We start from the raw sequence: 13,976 nt of genomic DNA on the forward strand, positions 1-13,976 counted from the left end.
CCTCCGTCGATTAAAGGTAGGCAACGCATATGCAATTGTGTATGTCTATGGGCAACGGTCACTTCGCTATTTCAGCGATTTCAGGTGGCTGCTCGATCGTTTGCCACCTTATGATATAAAAAAAAATAAAGATCCGTTAACCCGTTCCGGAGATACATTTAAACAAACATCCATCAATCTTAACATTCGCATTTATAATATTAGTATGATTGTTTATTCTAGTTATTATACATCCACCAATAATACAATACACTTTGTTAAATCACATTTGTATATTGCAGTATATTCTTTAGATCGAAAAGTACTTACGTTAAAGTTAAAATTTAGTGATACAAACGAATCACAGACGATGGCGGCTTTATCAAATGCAACTTTAAGTTCTTACAAGCGATAAAAAGCTTGTGTGGTACGTCCTATTATTATTTCTAAATATATCTGATTACTAAAGACATAAAATGCAACATTCTTGAATATAACTTACAGTTCTGCCTCTAACAATTCAAACTCATCGTCATAATATTCCTCAGCTTCATATTTGATCCTCGGCAGTGATAGATCCATTTTTATATACAATCACACTATGTTTTAAAACTACATATATACAAAATCAAACCACTAATATCATAAACTATATTTTGCCACTATTATTTTCAAATATAGCACTTTACTTTTTGGATACGTTAAAAAACTGCGTCCGCGCATTGTAGAGCGTTGGGGATGAAATGAAATGAAGAAGGGGAAAGGGACTCAACAGGGGGCTGGCGTAGTGGGGGTGCCAGGTAGCTAGGGGTCGAATAAATCCCAAATTCTACGTATTGAAAGCAAAACAGGACTAGTATGCGCTTGTGCACCGTTTTCTATTCATATAAAAGTGGTCTTATTTCGGTCATTGTTTTAACAAAGTAGTCTAGGGCTATTGTTTCCACTAAGAATTTTGTTCGTCTACTAATTTAATAATGAATCAATTACTGCGTCATTACGTTAGTTAAAAATATTACAGAGTACAGTAATGAGTTTATAAACTCATTAAAATGTTTTAATATTAAAGTTTGTACGTAATTAGTTACGAAACTCGAGGATAAAGCCAACTTTTTAGTCAAAAGTTTTTTAATTATTAAATTAATATGAATTTCGGTGTTTAGAGCAACCTTTTAGTTTACATTACCAAAAATAATACCAACTCAAACAAACAAAGGATAAAATTTGCATATTTTTTTAAAAGTAGGCGTTGTTTTATTAACGTTACAAAAGTTTTAATAAAAAAAATCTAAACTTATTAACACAGACTATTTAAAAGTACATAATAAGAATGAAAGTATATGAAACATGCAACACGTTTTCTGTCTAAAATCTTATTACTTTAGCTTTCAGCTAACTAAGAGCTTTGCTGGTGTGGACATTTTTATCAACATTATATAAATTATAAATGGAAATAATAATGATAAAAAAAGATTTGTTAAAATCTATTGAGCATTGATAAAAAAATGTAAAAAAAAACTTAAAATTATAAAAACAAACAAAATCCTATAGCATAATCACCAAATATGTCGTTTGTATCAGTGTATACTGACGTCGGCGGTCGGCGTTGGGGCGTGGCGCAAAGCAGACGCGGAGCGGGTGGCGGCGCGGCGGGCGATCGCCGCTCCGCATCGCACGCGCGACTTGGCTCCGCGGGCGCGCCGCAGCAGCCGGGCACAACTCCCCACCACTTGTTCTGCAAGCCATCGGGGCTACATAGTAACTTTGTACAACACCGTAAACAACAACAAATTGACAAATCTTATTTATATACCCTAAAAGACTAACATACTGTACGGCTTTGCACGGATGGATTATAAATATTTTTTTAACGTGGATTATTACAATTAAAAGAAATGATGATGCGTTGTCTAATTTATTGCTATAAAACTACAGAGAGTATAATGGATGTATTGTAGTTCTAAACTTCAATAAAATCAAACGCCTTGCAGAAAAATAAATCATTTTAATTCACGCCTGTATTGTTTGAGTTCAGCTTGTTCATGCCAAAGCAGCTGTCGTTTATAATACAAAAAGTAAAGGGATTTTGAAGTCAAAAGAAATGCAGAGGACGGAACACGTTAAATTTTAAGAAATGTTTTGACTAATAAGTTTGCCCGCTTTAAGTTCTAAAATTACGACGTTATTATCATCATTAACGCAATACAAAAAACAAATTATATTATTATTCTACTATTATAACATTTCCACGAATTACTTATTTTAAAAGATATAAGCCTTTAATACTTTATAACATGCCTAGCCAGTAGCCTGTTGTTTTGTTATTTGGCCTCACTAAGCATAATTCTTTATTGTATTTAGTAATTACTAATTAAACGCCTTAAACAAGCTCTGTTATTCTTGAAGGTTCTATTATTTTAATTTTAAGAACTTAAAAATTATATTAAGACGATATTATTTACATACTTTATATAGTAGAGCTATCAAGCATTACGTAAATATATAATTTAAAATACTAAATACATATACTTTGATATTGTTTATTTGAAAATCTCTGAGCTAATAAAATTGGAATGTTTGTACGTATCTAAAAATGTATTATATGTATTTCACCAACATTTTACATTTGTGTTACTCAACTTAGGTTTTTTCTTTGTTTAAGACCGAAGTCGCAGGCGACCGCTAGTAGTTAATAAGCTGAGGCAGTAATAGCTTAAAAATCACGAAACAATTATTATTAATCCTATAAGTACCTAGAGATAATTGAATAGATTAAAGGAGGTAAGATGTAGTTACAGTATTGTATGTTTGTTTACGTCTATTTACTATTAATTTTGAAATATGTTATGATTCTTTAGTACTATAATATTAGTAATAGTAGTGACAAAATACAATCACAAACAAGTAAATCAATCATCAGTGATTTAACTTCGATAATGTTTTCGCTATAAACGATCTTAGTGATAAATATTTTACGTAACAAAATTTACTCAATAATTATACATCGACTAAGTCTAAAATATATTCATATGTAATCCAGGTTTCGGGTATTAAATACTCAGGTAATAAACGGAACGGTTACAATTTTATTTATTTTTTTGCGTCAACACACAAACATACCTTCGAAACCACATTTGGTTATGTACTTTGTTTTAAAGACCTTCACATGTCATCCATAACATTAGGCGTAAACCAAAGATTAAAGGTGAGTTCAATAATTAAAGTTCGGTAAACTAACACATTACGCAAATGAAACTAACGCTATAGTCGCTAACGCTGGCATTTATGACTTGGACCACAAGGAACTAGGGCTGCCAACTTTGTACACCTTAATATAAGTACACCTGAATATTGACAAAAAAGACGAGTTTGACAACCCTCACTACTTAATGGGTGGAGAAAACGTCCATTCTTGATCCTCTGAGCGTGATTAATTCCATATCACCCATGCTAATCTGAAGACATTGACGTCCCTGAGCCTATAAGCACTAAGTCAACAGGAATTCAAGAAGGTGACAGCCCTACAAAGAACGCGGCTGTCGTTCATATCGACAACTTAAGCGCTGTACCCATCAGCTCTAACGACATAAAGGCATCCGGTTAAAAACCCGTCCGGAGATAATCTATAATCTATACGACATAAGGCGGAAAAGCGAGCATTATGTATAGTAAAGACTTGTTCCGATGTAACATAGTTTCGTAGATATATACAATGTAACCGAGGACTTCCACTGCTCAAGCGTTAGACAGTGGAACCCCACGATAAAGCCAACGTCAGTATACCAAGATGATATTGATAGAAGCTATTAGTTTAGATCTAAAATATTGATAAGGTAAACCATTCTAAAATCACTCGTTTACATTTAAATAAATAAATTCTCTAAACCTATATCGCCATTATATCGTAGATGCGATTCATATGTCGTGTGTTAATGTTAATATTTGTATACTAGCTTTTACCCCCTCCTCCTGTAGCCTATGGATTCTTCTAGACTATGTTCTACATCTATACCAAATTTCACATAGATATGTTGAGCTGGAGATACCTTTTAACAAATATTCATCCATTCATATATCTACACATTTGCATTTATAATATTAATAAGATTTGATAACTTCCCGAATGACAAAGCAATATCATATATATTACACAGTCACAAAGTACAAGCTAATATATCCGGTAATTATATACTTCATGGAACGATATCGATAAAACAAAAAGAATTAATGATTTTTTTATACAGATAAATCTTTAAGCTGAGATTAGAGAACAAAGTCCTTTTTTAATTTCCTATTTCAATCACTATATTAAAATTATAATAAAAATAAACATCATAGTGGAAATCTCAAAGCCGGATGAATTGCTATATTGACCTTTGTCTTCTACAAAAGGTAAGGAAATTGAAAAGGGGAGGATATCCGAAGCATTTTCCATCGAACCAACGTCTACTTTATGTCGATCTAGTAGGAAATCATAGCACTTCCGTATTAATAGTGGCAAACAACAGTTATAACAGAATTAATATATAATAAACATTACAATTGGTCTGCAGTGGCACAAGACCTTAATGTTAAAACATAATGCCTTCTCATTACCTTATAAAAAAACAGATATTGTACGTCTCTTCCAGCAATGAAAACTCTGGGAACACTACAGTTAGCTCACAATCTATACAATCGATATGACTTAAAGGTCAGTACACATTATTCCATACGAGCATTCTCTTGTCAGACGTCACAATGGTTGGGAGCACTAACGTCAATTTGTTACACACTCAGATTTGACCGGACGAATTTATTTTCCACTCTTTGTAGATATGAGAATATTGTTTTTAACGACCCGATTCCAAAGGGTGAACTGTAATTACTTTGGTACCTTATAAATTTAATTTTAATCTGTTAATTAAGAATCAGCAATCAAAATGTCTTATGCCGACGATTTGACTCCATGCTTGGCTATAAATCGAATAGCTAATTATTATAAGTAAGGAATGCACGCATTAGCTGCTTTGTTGCAATTTCGCCTATCCCCTTCACTCCTGTTACTTTTGAAGATATACGAAAAATGGATACAAGTCGGGTTGACATTGGCTATTGGACGCAAAGGTCCGTTTGCGTCCAATATTTGTCCAAGACAAGCAAACCTGATCCACACATTGGTGTGTTATATGATAACTTTTGCAATATGAATCACCGCCGTTTCGTATTATAAAGATTAATTTACTGAGTAAGAAATTCTTGTATGACTTTGTCAGTTCATCACCAAACTTTTTCAGCCAGTAATATAACAGCGGTAAAACAAAGAACCTCCCCAGCCCTAGCACCGTTAGGTAACAAACATAACGGACGCTTACCGGCTTGTAAACTTTTACTCCTTTGTTTCACACAGTTTCTTTCTCTTTATAAACCTACCTATATACAGTTTGTTCTAAATTTAATCCCTTGAGTTCCGTTACCTTTGATGAGGAAATGTTACAACTTTGAAATTTATTGATATAAAAAAAGAAGTAATGTAAGGCCTTTTCCAAGTGATTGTATGTTGTACATTTTTACTAGTAGCCATAGCATTTATGCGGTTATTCACGCTAGTTGAAATGGAGTTTTAAAAAACGAATAGCTACGTTTTACTCATCAACATGAGGATGACTATAGAGCTGATAAATTGACAATATGGCGCAGCTGCTCTATGTATAATATAATATAACCATTATTGATAGGATGATACGTATAAAACCAATTATAACATTAACTACGTCAAAATGACGTCTCTATCACGTTGTATTGCACATGCACATGATAAGAACAAAGTTTATTTGCAGATAAGTTTAACGGTGTTGGAAATTTATATGACCTGAGGCAAGCGTTATTTTTTGTATAGGGCAGCGGTTCTCAAATTATTATGACTACTAACTATTCGAAATAGGAGTATTTGTCGGAACTTTAGATTCTAGTTTCGATATTTCCCGGAGCCCCAAGGCTTCGTGGATCCCAGGGCTCCACGGGGCACTCTTTGAGTTATGCTCGCCACACAACACAAGAAAACGGAAAAAATGTTATTTCGAACGAGCAATAAAGTCGTGTTAAACTCTGTCACAAAACATGTATTGCAACATTTTTATCTCTGTTTTATTCGATTAGACTGAAAGAGACGAAAATATTGTTGTGCAAATGTTATGATAATGGAGACTAGGTTATATCGGAATATCCACAAGATTTCATACCGTCTAGAGTTTCATTCTGCTGCATTATAGATCGATATCGACCAGCGTACGTGGGCGGTGGCCATAATGATTTTCCACCGTTCGCCGTGTTCCGACTTAAAAATTAAACGATACCGAAGCCGAGGTCGTAGCTGTAGGAAACGAGCTTTAAATAGTTCAAGTCAACGTACATTGAATAGGAAGTGAGGTCGAAATGCGCCACGATCGATGTCGATATTAAATATGACATTTGAATGAACCCTTATTAAATTCTTTGAAAACTAACCGTGGGTTTTCACTACCAAACACTCAAGATACATTTTTAAATTACGGCAGTGAAATTCCACGTGTATAACAGTAAATTTTTTTGCTAAAATTGTAAAATAACTGCGACTAATTGGGAATCATAATAAGGTCTTGAACTTGGTATATTTATCATAATAAACAACGATTAAAACGGATAAAAAACGTAGATAACAGAGTATATACGAGGAAAATTTAAAAATGCCGCTGTAAAAGGATTGCCGTGGGCTATAAAACATGAGTACAGTCGACATTATACCATTCTAAAGGCCATGCGACTTCTATTCACTATTGTTTTGAAACTCTAAGCATAAGAACAAAACATTGCAGAATATCATTGTTAATAAAATACCATTTAATTACTTTATTGTAAGAATTCGAGTACTTAAATACTTAAAAATATCTAATACTACCACTTACTACTACGTATTATATAACTTAAAATAACTTCGTTCGTTCAACTAAAAATACCACATGCAATTACGTAACTAAATAATAAATAAGCATTCACACAGCATGCAGTTTATGTCCTGAAATACATAAATGCAGTGTGTTGAACGCACGATCCGCAATGATGTATAACATTTCAGTTTTGCTTTCGCGTCGAGGAATCTGCCTGTAGCGATGTACACTGCAGACAGCTAGTAATGACGCCAACTATCTCTGTACTATAAAGCATACGCACAAATTTATCTCGAGACAAGAAAGTAGTCACATGACAGTCAATTGTGGCCTTAGGTTATAGCAAGGTGGTGCCATCGCCCCGGGCGCCAGGCATAAGGGGACGGCGCAGGCGCCAGAGTCGGATACCTAAGGTCTTTGGAAGATTTTTGTTCGATACCAAAAAAGGGGGCGCACTTCGTTAAAGTCAAATCGTATGACTTTTAGAGTAGAATTATATATTATAACAGTTCGTATGAAGGTAGAGTTCATGACGTCATCGAACTTCTACTTTCGTGTCTCAAATCATACGTATTACTAAGAACTAAGTATAACAACAAAACGCTGTCAACGTGCAATCAACGTGCATATAAAATACAAAATGCAGTGCGGGCAGATTTTTAGCTCGTATACATACTACAGGCAACTACTGTAACATATAGCTCTCTACATAGTTCTCTTAATTTACTAATGTACATACGTAAATATAAACATGCATTTATAGCCGCAATAATAGTCGTAAAACGGTCACTACTCTACATAAAGAAAATTTATAACCAATGATTCAACTTACATTTAGTCTAAAAGTCTAAATAATATATCAATCAACTAGTTAAAGCAGTTAAGTAATATTTATACGCAAATAATTAAATAGAAAAACCGTTCAAGCTGAAGGCAACGGTAAGTTAGTTGATATAGATTTATTGCAGTCTAACATCCCACGGTGTCTAGTCGTGACTGCGACCGGCGCTGTCCACTATTGGAGCGAACCGGACTGGCCCACGCCGTACAGTACTATATTGACGTGGAACTCCGGTATCGTATAGTTTACGATGCTACGTTTTATAGCTCGCTATTGCTCTGCTTTATGGTCTATACGTTGAACCTTCAAGCGTAACATTGTGACTCTAGTTTTACATAGACAAACTAAATAACACAAAAATAAGAACCGCTGAAAGTATATGACCATGCTATTTATTTTAACTAGTACCAATAAACTGTCTGTACCCTTATGATCAGAAAAGAATCCAATGACAGCCTGTCTAATCAATATGATAGTGGTATGTTATTTTATATTTTTTTTATAAAAGAAGGGGGCAAACGAGCGCCGTGAACACCGAGGTGATCATCGACACCCATGGACATCTGCAACACCAGAGGAACTGCAGATGCGTTGCCGACCTTTAAGGAAATGGTAAGCTCGCTTCTTGAAGGTCCCCAAGTCGTATTGGTTTTGAAATACCTCTCATATATTATCTCATATAGTTGCGACTAGCAATGAACATTAATCTATCTCCTAGTACATGTATCAATAATTGTAAAACATTCCGTCCATGTCACACATTAAGTACAAGCATTGATATTAGAACAGACTTGACATAGATTTGAGCTTGCTAAGTATTTCTGTTTTATAATTTCACCAGAGTACGTAGTACTAGGTGTGGTAAGGCTAGATATGTATAGGCGAAATATAAGACTAAATTTGTTATTATTTTATAACGATAATTGAAATAGATTATATAAAAAGTAGCTGTCGCACGCGACTCCGTCTGCGCGGGATTATAAAATAGATAGTAGCCGATTCTCAGACATACAGAATATGCTCACAAAATTTCATGAGAATCGGTCAAGCCGTTTCGGAGGAGTATGGGAACGATAATTGTGACACGAGAATTTTATATAAGAAGATGTAAGTTTTAGTAAGTGTATGCAAAAACATTCAACATATTATCCCCTTCTCTCTAAACTATGTATAAAATTAAGTTGTTCCTAGAAGTTTATTCGCAAAATCTTCTATACAATCCAGAATTTAGTACTAACAAGACTACTAAGACATAGACTAGCTATATATAGAAGCACAAACAAGGAGTAAAACCTTTTTACACATTTCGTAAACGCTTCAGTGTATAACATGGCCTGTGTTATCATGTCAAGGATCACTATCGTTCAATCAAACAACGTCGCGTCATCGTGACGTGTTAAGATCGTCGACTTTAAAGGAGTTTCTATCTGACCCCATATCTGGTAAAGGTAAGTCCGCGTACCGACTTTATACTGCGCAATTCTTTTTAATAGCTCTATATTAATTAGTACGTGTTCTCGAAACGTTACAGACAATGGTTGTGATAAGAATCAACGTTAAGATGTATAGCAGAACGGTATATTTATCGTCGAATGTAATATACAGTTGAACAAAGAAATAATTATAACTATAATTTCTTAAAGGATGTTAGTGGAACGATATAGACGGATCTAACTAAGACATGCTTATTTCTAATTTTAGAGAGATGTCACAATTTGTTTTGTAGACAGATAATATGAAATCCCAAAATGAACGTCTAACTTTAGCCCTGACCATAATCGTGTAAAAAGGCTTTCGTGTCGTTTGAACCTATGTTTTTTAATCTCTCTTATAACATCAGAAGAAACGTGATGGTAACCAGGATTTAGCTGTTTGACGAAAGTTTAAAGTTGAATATCTCTATTGCATATACAAGTTAATCGTCTGTACAGTAACCTGCATAAATATGTATACATTTAATAATCTTCCTTCTTTTTTAAAATATCTATTTTAAAAATTTCCATACACATATCCGTCCGTACATGCTTCTGATCATCTATACGTATTCTGAATATGTGCATATGTATTTTTGAAACCGAAGTCATATAAAAGTAAAGTAAATGTATATATATTTATGCGGCTGACTGTACATGAATACGTGGGTCTGCCTATTTGTCATCGGCAGGGGAGACGCCCCCGCAGCGCCACTGAACCGACCGTGCCAAAGACAGACAAGGTGACTCGTTTTGTTACTATTATGTATCAATAATCCTGTATCCGACAGTACAAGTATTTACGTGTGTACTGTAAATTACATAAACAGCAACATTGTTGTGAATTATAAAAAGGCGATTTGATTTATGTGTTCAAATAGCTTACAGATAAAAACTTAATAATTACTATAATTTTAAATTACAATCATTTTAAGGAGACATTAAGTCGATAAGAGAATAAATAATAATTTTGATAGATAGTTATATAATAATATTAAAATCTGGATTTTCTAGTATTTAAATAAAATATAAAACTAAACGTCACCAGCAAAGTTAACAAACAAGAATTTACTATTGTAGACTAATTTACATTGTAATCTATTACAGTGGGAATTAATATCCATATTTAAACAGATACTAGCTATCGCCCGCGACTCCGTCCGCGTGTAATTAAAAAAACATAATTATTAGCATGTGTTCGTCTAGACTATGTTCTACATCTATGCCAAGTTTCAGCGAGATCTACTCAGCCGTTTATATGGGAAGAAGATAAGAGCTGTTTTTAGGGTTTTCCCGGCAATCATTCGAATTTTTCTCACCTATTAAACCTTCCTTAGACCTCCACGAATATTTCAAAACCAAGATAAGATACATACCTTCAGCCGTTCTCGAGTTATAGCGAGACTAACGAACAGCAATTGATTTTTATATATATAGAAGAGATATAAGATATATAGATTACTTCATTTCTATGATATATCATCTCGCAAGTTGTGTTTTCATCAACGTAAGTGGTTTCTCATTCTCAACCATTGAATAATTAAACACAGAGTTATTGATGGCCTTGTTCCAAAATTCACATAGTAAAGATTAATTTCATTGCGATCGTCTGTAATAATTCATTGCGTTATTTTCTGTTTATCTTATTTTAGCGATGACGAATATATATAACTAGTAACATTTCTATGTATGGCAAGACTCGATGAACCATTATACATAAAAAAAAAACAAAATCACCTCAAGAGTGATTCAAGCTGTTTGTTACTATCGATCACATTGCATAACATCGCGTAACAAGCTTCTAAACATATAAGTGATTTAAATTAAAAAGATCATGTTAGAAGTATGATATTCCAGTGTTTATATTGTTAGTATGAAAATCCAAAAATGTGGCAGTGTATTGATCCAACACTAGCCTTACTAAGGTTTCGACGTTTGTGTTTTCACTATTCATTCTGTCACTAGACTTTGTAACGAAAGCACGTCATTCGCGCCAAAAGATTCTGATTAATAATGTCTAAAAATATGTATCTTAAAAAACCTGAGCGTACTTCTTGTCGTGGTGCGTGTTGTCTTGCAAAAATACTTTACATAGGTTTTCTTGATACAATTCTCTATAACTGTCTTCCATTTCGACAAAGCATTTCCCCTTTTGAAAGTATAACTGTCTACATATTTCCAACGTAAAAAAACTCGAGTCGTTAGTCATGTCACGACGTTTCCCGGAGTGCGACGCTTAAGGGCAGGCTCCGAAAAAGGTATCAAATATATTGCATTTACAATTTTTATCGCTACAAACGGCAGTCTAAACGTTTTTAGCTCTATAAAAGCGAGTTTCCACGGAGAGTTGGTTCTATGGCGAACACGATCGAGTAGCGGTCATGGTAGCTAAGAACTAAGCTTCACCCTACGACTAACTTCATTACTATAAATTTCTAGTTCTAAACCTACACTGAGGGTCTCCCTTAGTGAGTATACTAGTGTCATTTTTCTGGCTGTAAATTACCGACGCCTGGGGACAGACATAGAGTTGACTACAGATAACACTTGACTGTGTATCGAGCTATTTCGTTGGTCTACAGAATCTTTCACAGTGGAAGCCCGTCTTAACGTACCAAGTGGAAATGCCTGAAATGTTTGACGTCATCGGCCGAGTGCGGAACGAGCGCACGTTTCTTTAATTAAAACGTGAGGTGTTACGTATATTAGAGAGGTTATATTTACCTGCACGAAGACTGCTATATTTAACGTAAGGAATTTGACTAATCAGATTTATAAAACACGACACACACCTGCAATTTTACTGTACATTACGAATGTACAGTTCCAATTAAACGTGTTTAGTGGGCTTAATGAAGGATGTTTAAAAAATCAAACAAAAAATAATTATGAAAATCGGACCACTAGAAGTAGAGTTATCGACAAAAAAAAACATACAGACGAATTGACACTCCTCCTATTTGAAGTCGGTTAATAAGACTCACTAAATTAACCTTCCTATTTCAAATAGTCTCAACAAAGTGTTGTTATTCATCATCAGCTCATTATTCATCCCCACCGAGGGGCTCGGAACCTACCCTAAGTTAGGGGTGACTAGGCCATAGTCAACCACGCTGGCCAAGTTCGGGTTGGTCGACTTCAAACATAGCTTTGAATTTCTTCTCAGATATGTGCAGGTTGCATCACGATGTCTTCCTTCACCGTAAGAACGTCGGATAAATGTACATATGCAAATCGGAAATCGAAAAACATTGGTACATGACGGGATTCGAACCCAGGACCTGCAGATTGCAAGTCAAGTGCTTGACAACTGAGCCACCGACGCTCTCAAGTGTTCTTATTATTTATTACACAAATACAAACTAGTAGTTAATTGGCTCATTTCGAAAATGTTCACTTGGATTACTACATAGGAATTCATGAATATATTTCACACTTAGAAGTACGTAGTGTACAAATTTATCTCAATCAATTATATTAATCAAAGTAATTTCATACACTTAGAATGGAATTTATAATACGTCATATCTATTCTGTTGATATTTATATTATGATAGCTATGATAATACAAAAATCAATTTATTATTACAATATTTTGCATAACAAACACGAAACACATTTACCAACATTTGAAAACAAATCTATAACAAGTTAAAAGTTTTAATAAATTTGTTGAATTTTTATCCAAACAAATATGATCCTTATTAGCATTCAACAAAAGGTAGCTTATCGCAACACATACGGGGGATGCATTAACCGCCCCCTAACATTATAAACAACAAAACATATCGCAACTATGATTCAGACAAGGAAACCCCCGATGACGTCACCTCATTTAACTGAAAAACTACTGCCAGCATTCTGCTTAAAGTTATTTAATCAGTCCCCTTTTAGAGATTTTTCATACTAAATCTACACTAAGGCCCTCCCTTAGTAACCATTTGGTTATGAATGCGAGCATTAAACATCGTAGAACGTTAGTCATTCATTTATTTTCTAATAGCAGTTTATTGTTTGAAAGTACGTAGACATTGAAAATAAAAATAATTTATTTCGAAACTAAAGTGTAGAAAGAACATGAAATGCCTAACCTTGGCTTGATACTGAAAATAGAAAATTCAGCTCGCCAGTTTCATTGGAAATGAGTGGCTGTTTATTATTTTATACGTATTTAAGTATTCACGTATTTTCCTAAGTGAAACCTAACAAAATACAAAACAAGAATATGGACGGATTGCGTGAAACGTGACATGAATGAGAAAGGATTGATTATTGAAATGACGGATGATAGAACAAACTAGAGGAAGAAAACATGATGCATCGATGAGTGGAATAAGGACAGGATAATGACTTATTTTAAGGCGACAGTGCTTTTGTAAAAAAAATTACAATCGTAAATTATAAAATTGGGTTCTATATTGAAGCATCTGTTTGAAGTTCTCTCTGCATTTCATAATGAGGTAGACGGGCGTGAAATTTTCAATATTTTGGTATTACTAGCTTGCTTGAGGGAGATCGCTCGACTGTGAATGCTTAAAGGTGTGTACACACCAGTGAAATGTATCTGCCTTACATTTCACTACATCAACCTCCCGCGGTTAGTACAAGACGCGTCCGTAACGAAAGGTTGGTTCGAAAACCGGCAAATCAAGAATCGCTATGTATACTCATTTCGTAATGTAAAATGTACATTACGGCTTTTCAACTTTCGTGATACATTTTCGATAGTTTCACCAGTCTGTACACGCCTTTACTCGTGGATATTGAGATGAGGTCTGA

At 34.3% G+C, this 13,976-nt stretch overlaps 1 protein-coding gene across 3 annotated transcripts in view; it reads right to left on the bottom strand.

The window, feature by feature from the left end:
* The window catches only part of Hipk (Homeodomain interacting protein kinase), an 80,076-nt gene that overhangs the window by 15,058 nt on the left and 51,042 nt on the right, over positions 1–13,976 (bottom strand). For 2 of the 3 annotated variants that reach the window (XM_013316128.1, XM_013316127.1), the window contains exon 3: positions 1,572–1,714. In XM_013316128.1, coding sequence (XP_013171582.1) covers positions 1,572–1,714 — 143 coding nt within the window. Of the gene's footprint in view, positions 1–481; positions 583–1,571; positions 1,715–13,976 lie in introns of those variants that run through there. The other variant, XM_013316129.1, reaches the window with a different exon arrangement.

This window comes from Papilio xuthus, unplaced genomic scaffold (genome assembly GCF_000836235.2).
Source record: "Papilio xuthus unplaced genomic scaffold, Pxut_1.1 DF826949.1, whole genome shotgun sequence".
Classification (NCBI taxonomy): domain Eukaryota; kingdom Metazoa; phylum Arthropoda; class Insecta; order Lepidoptera; family Papilionidae; genus Papilio; species Papilio xuthus.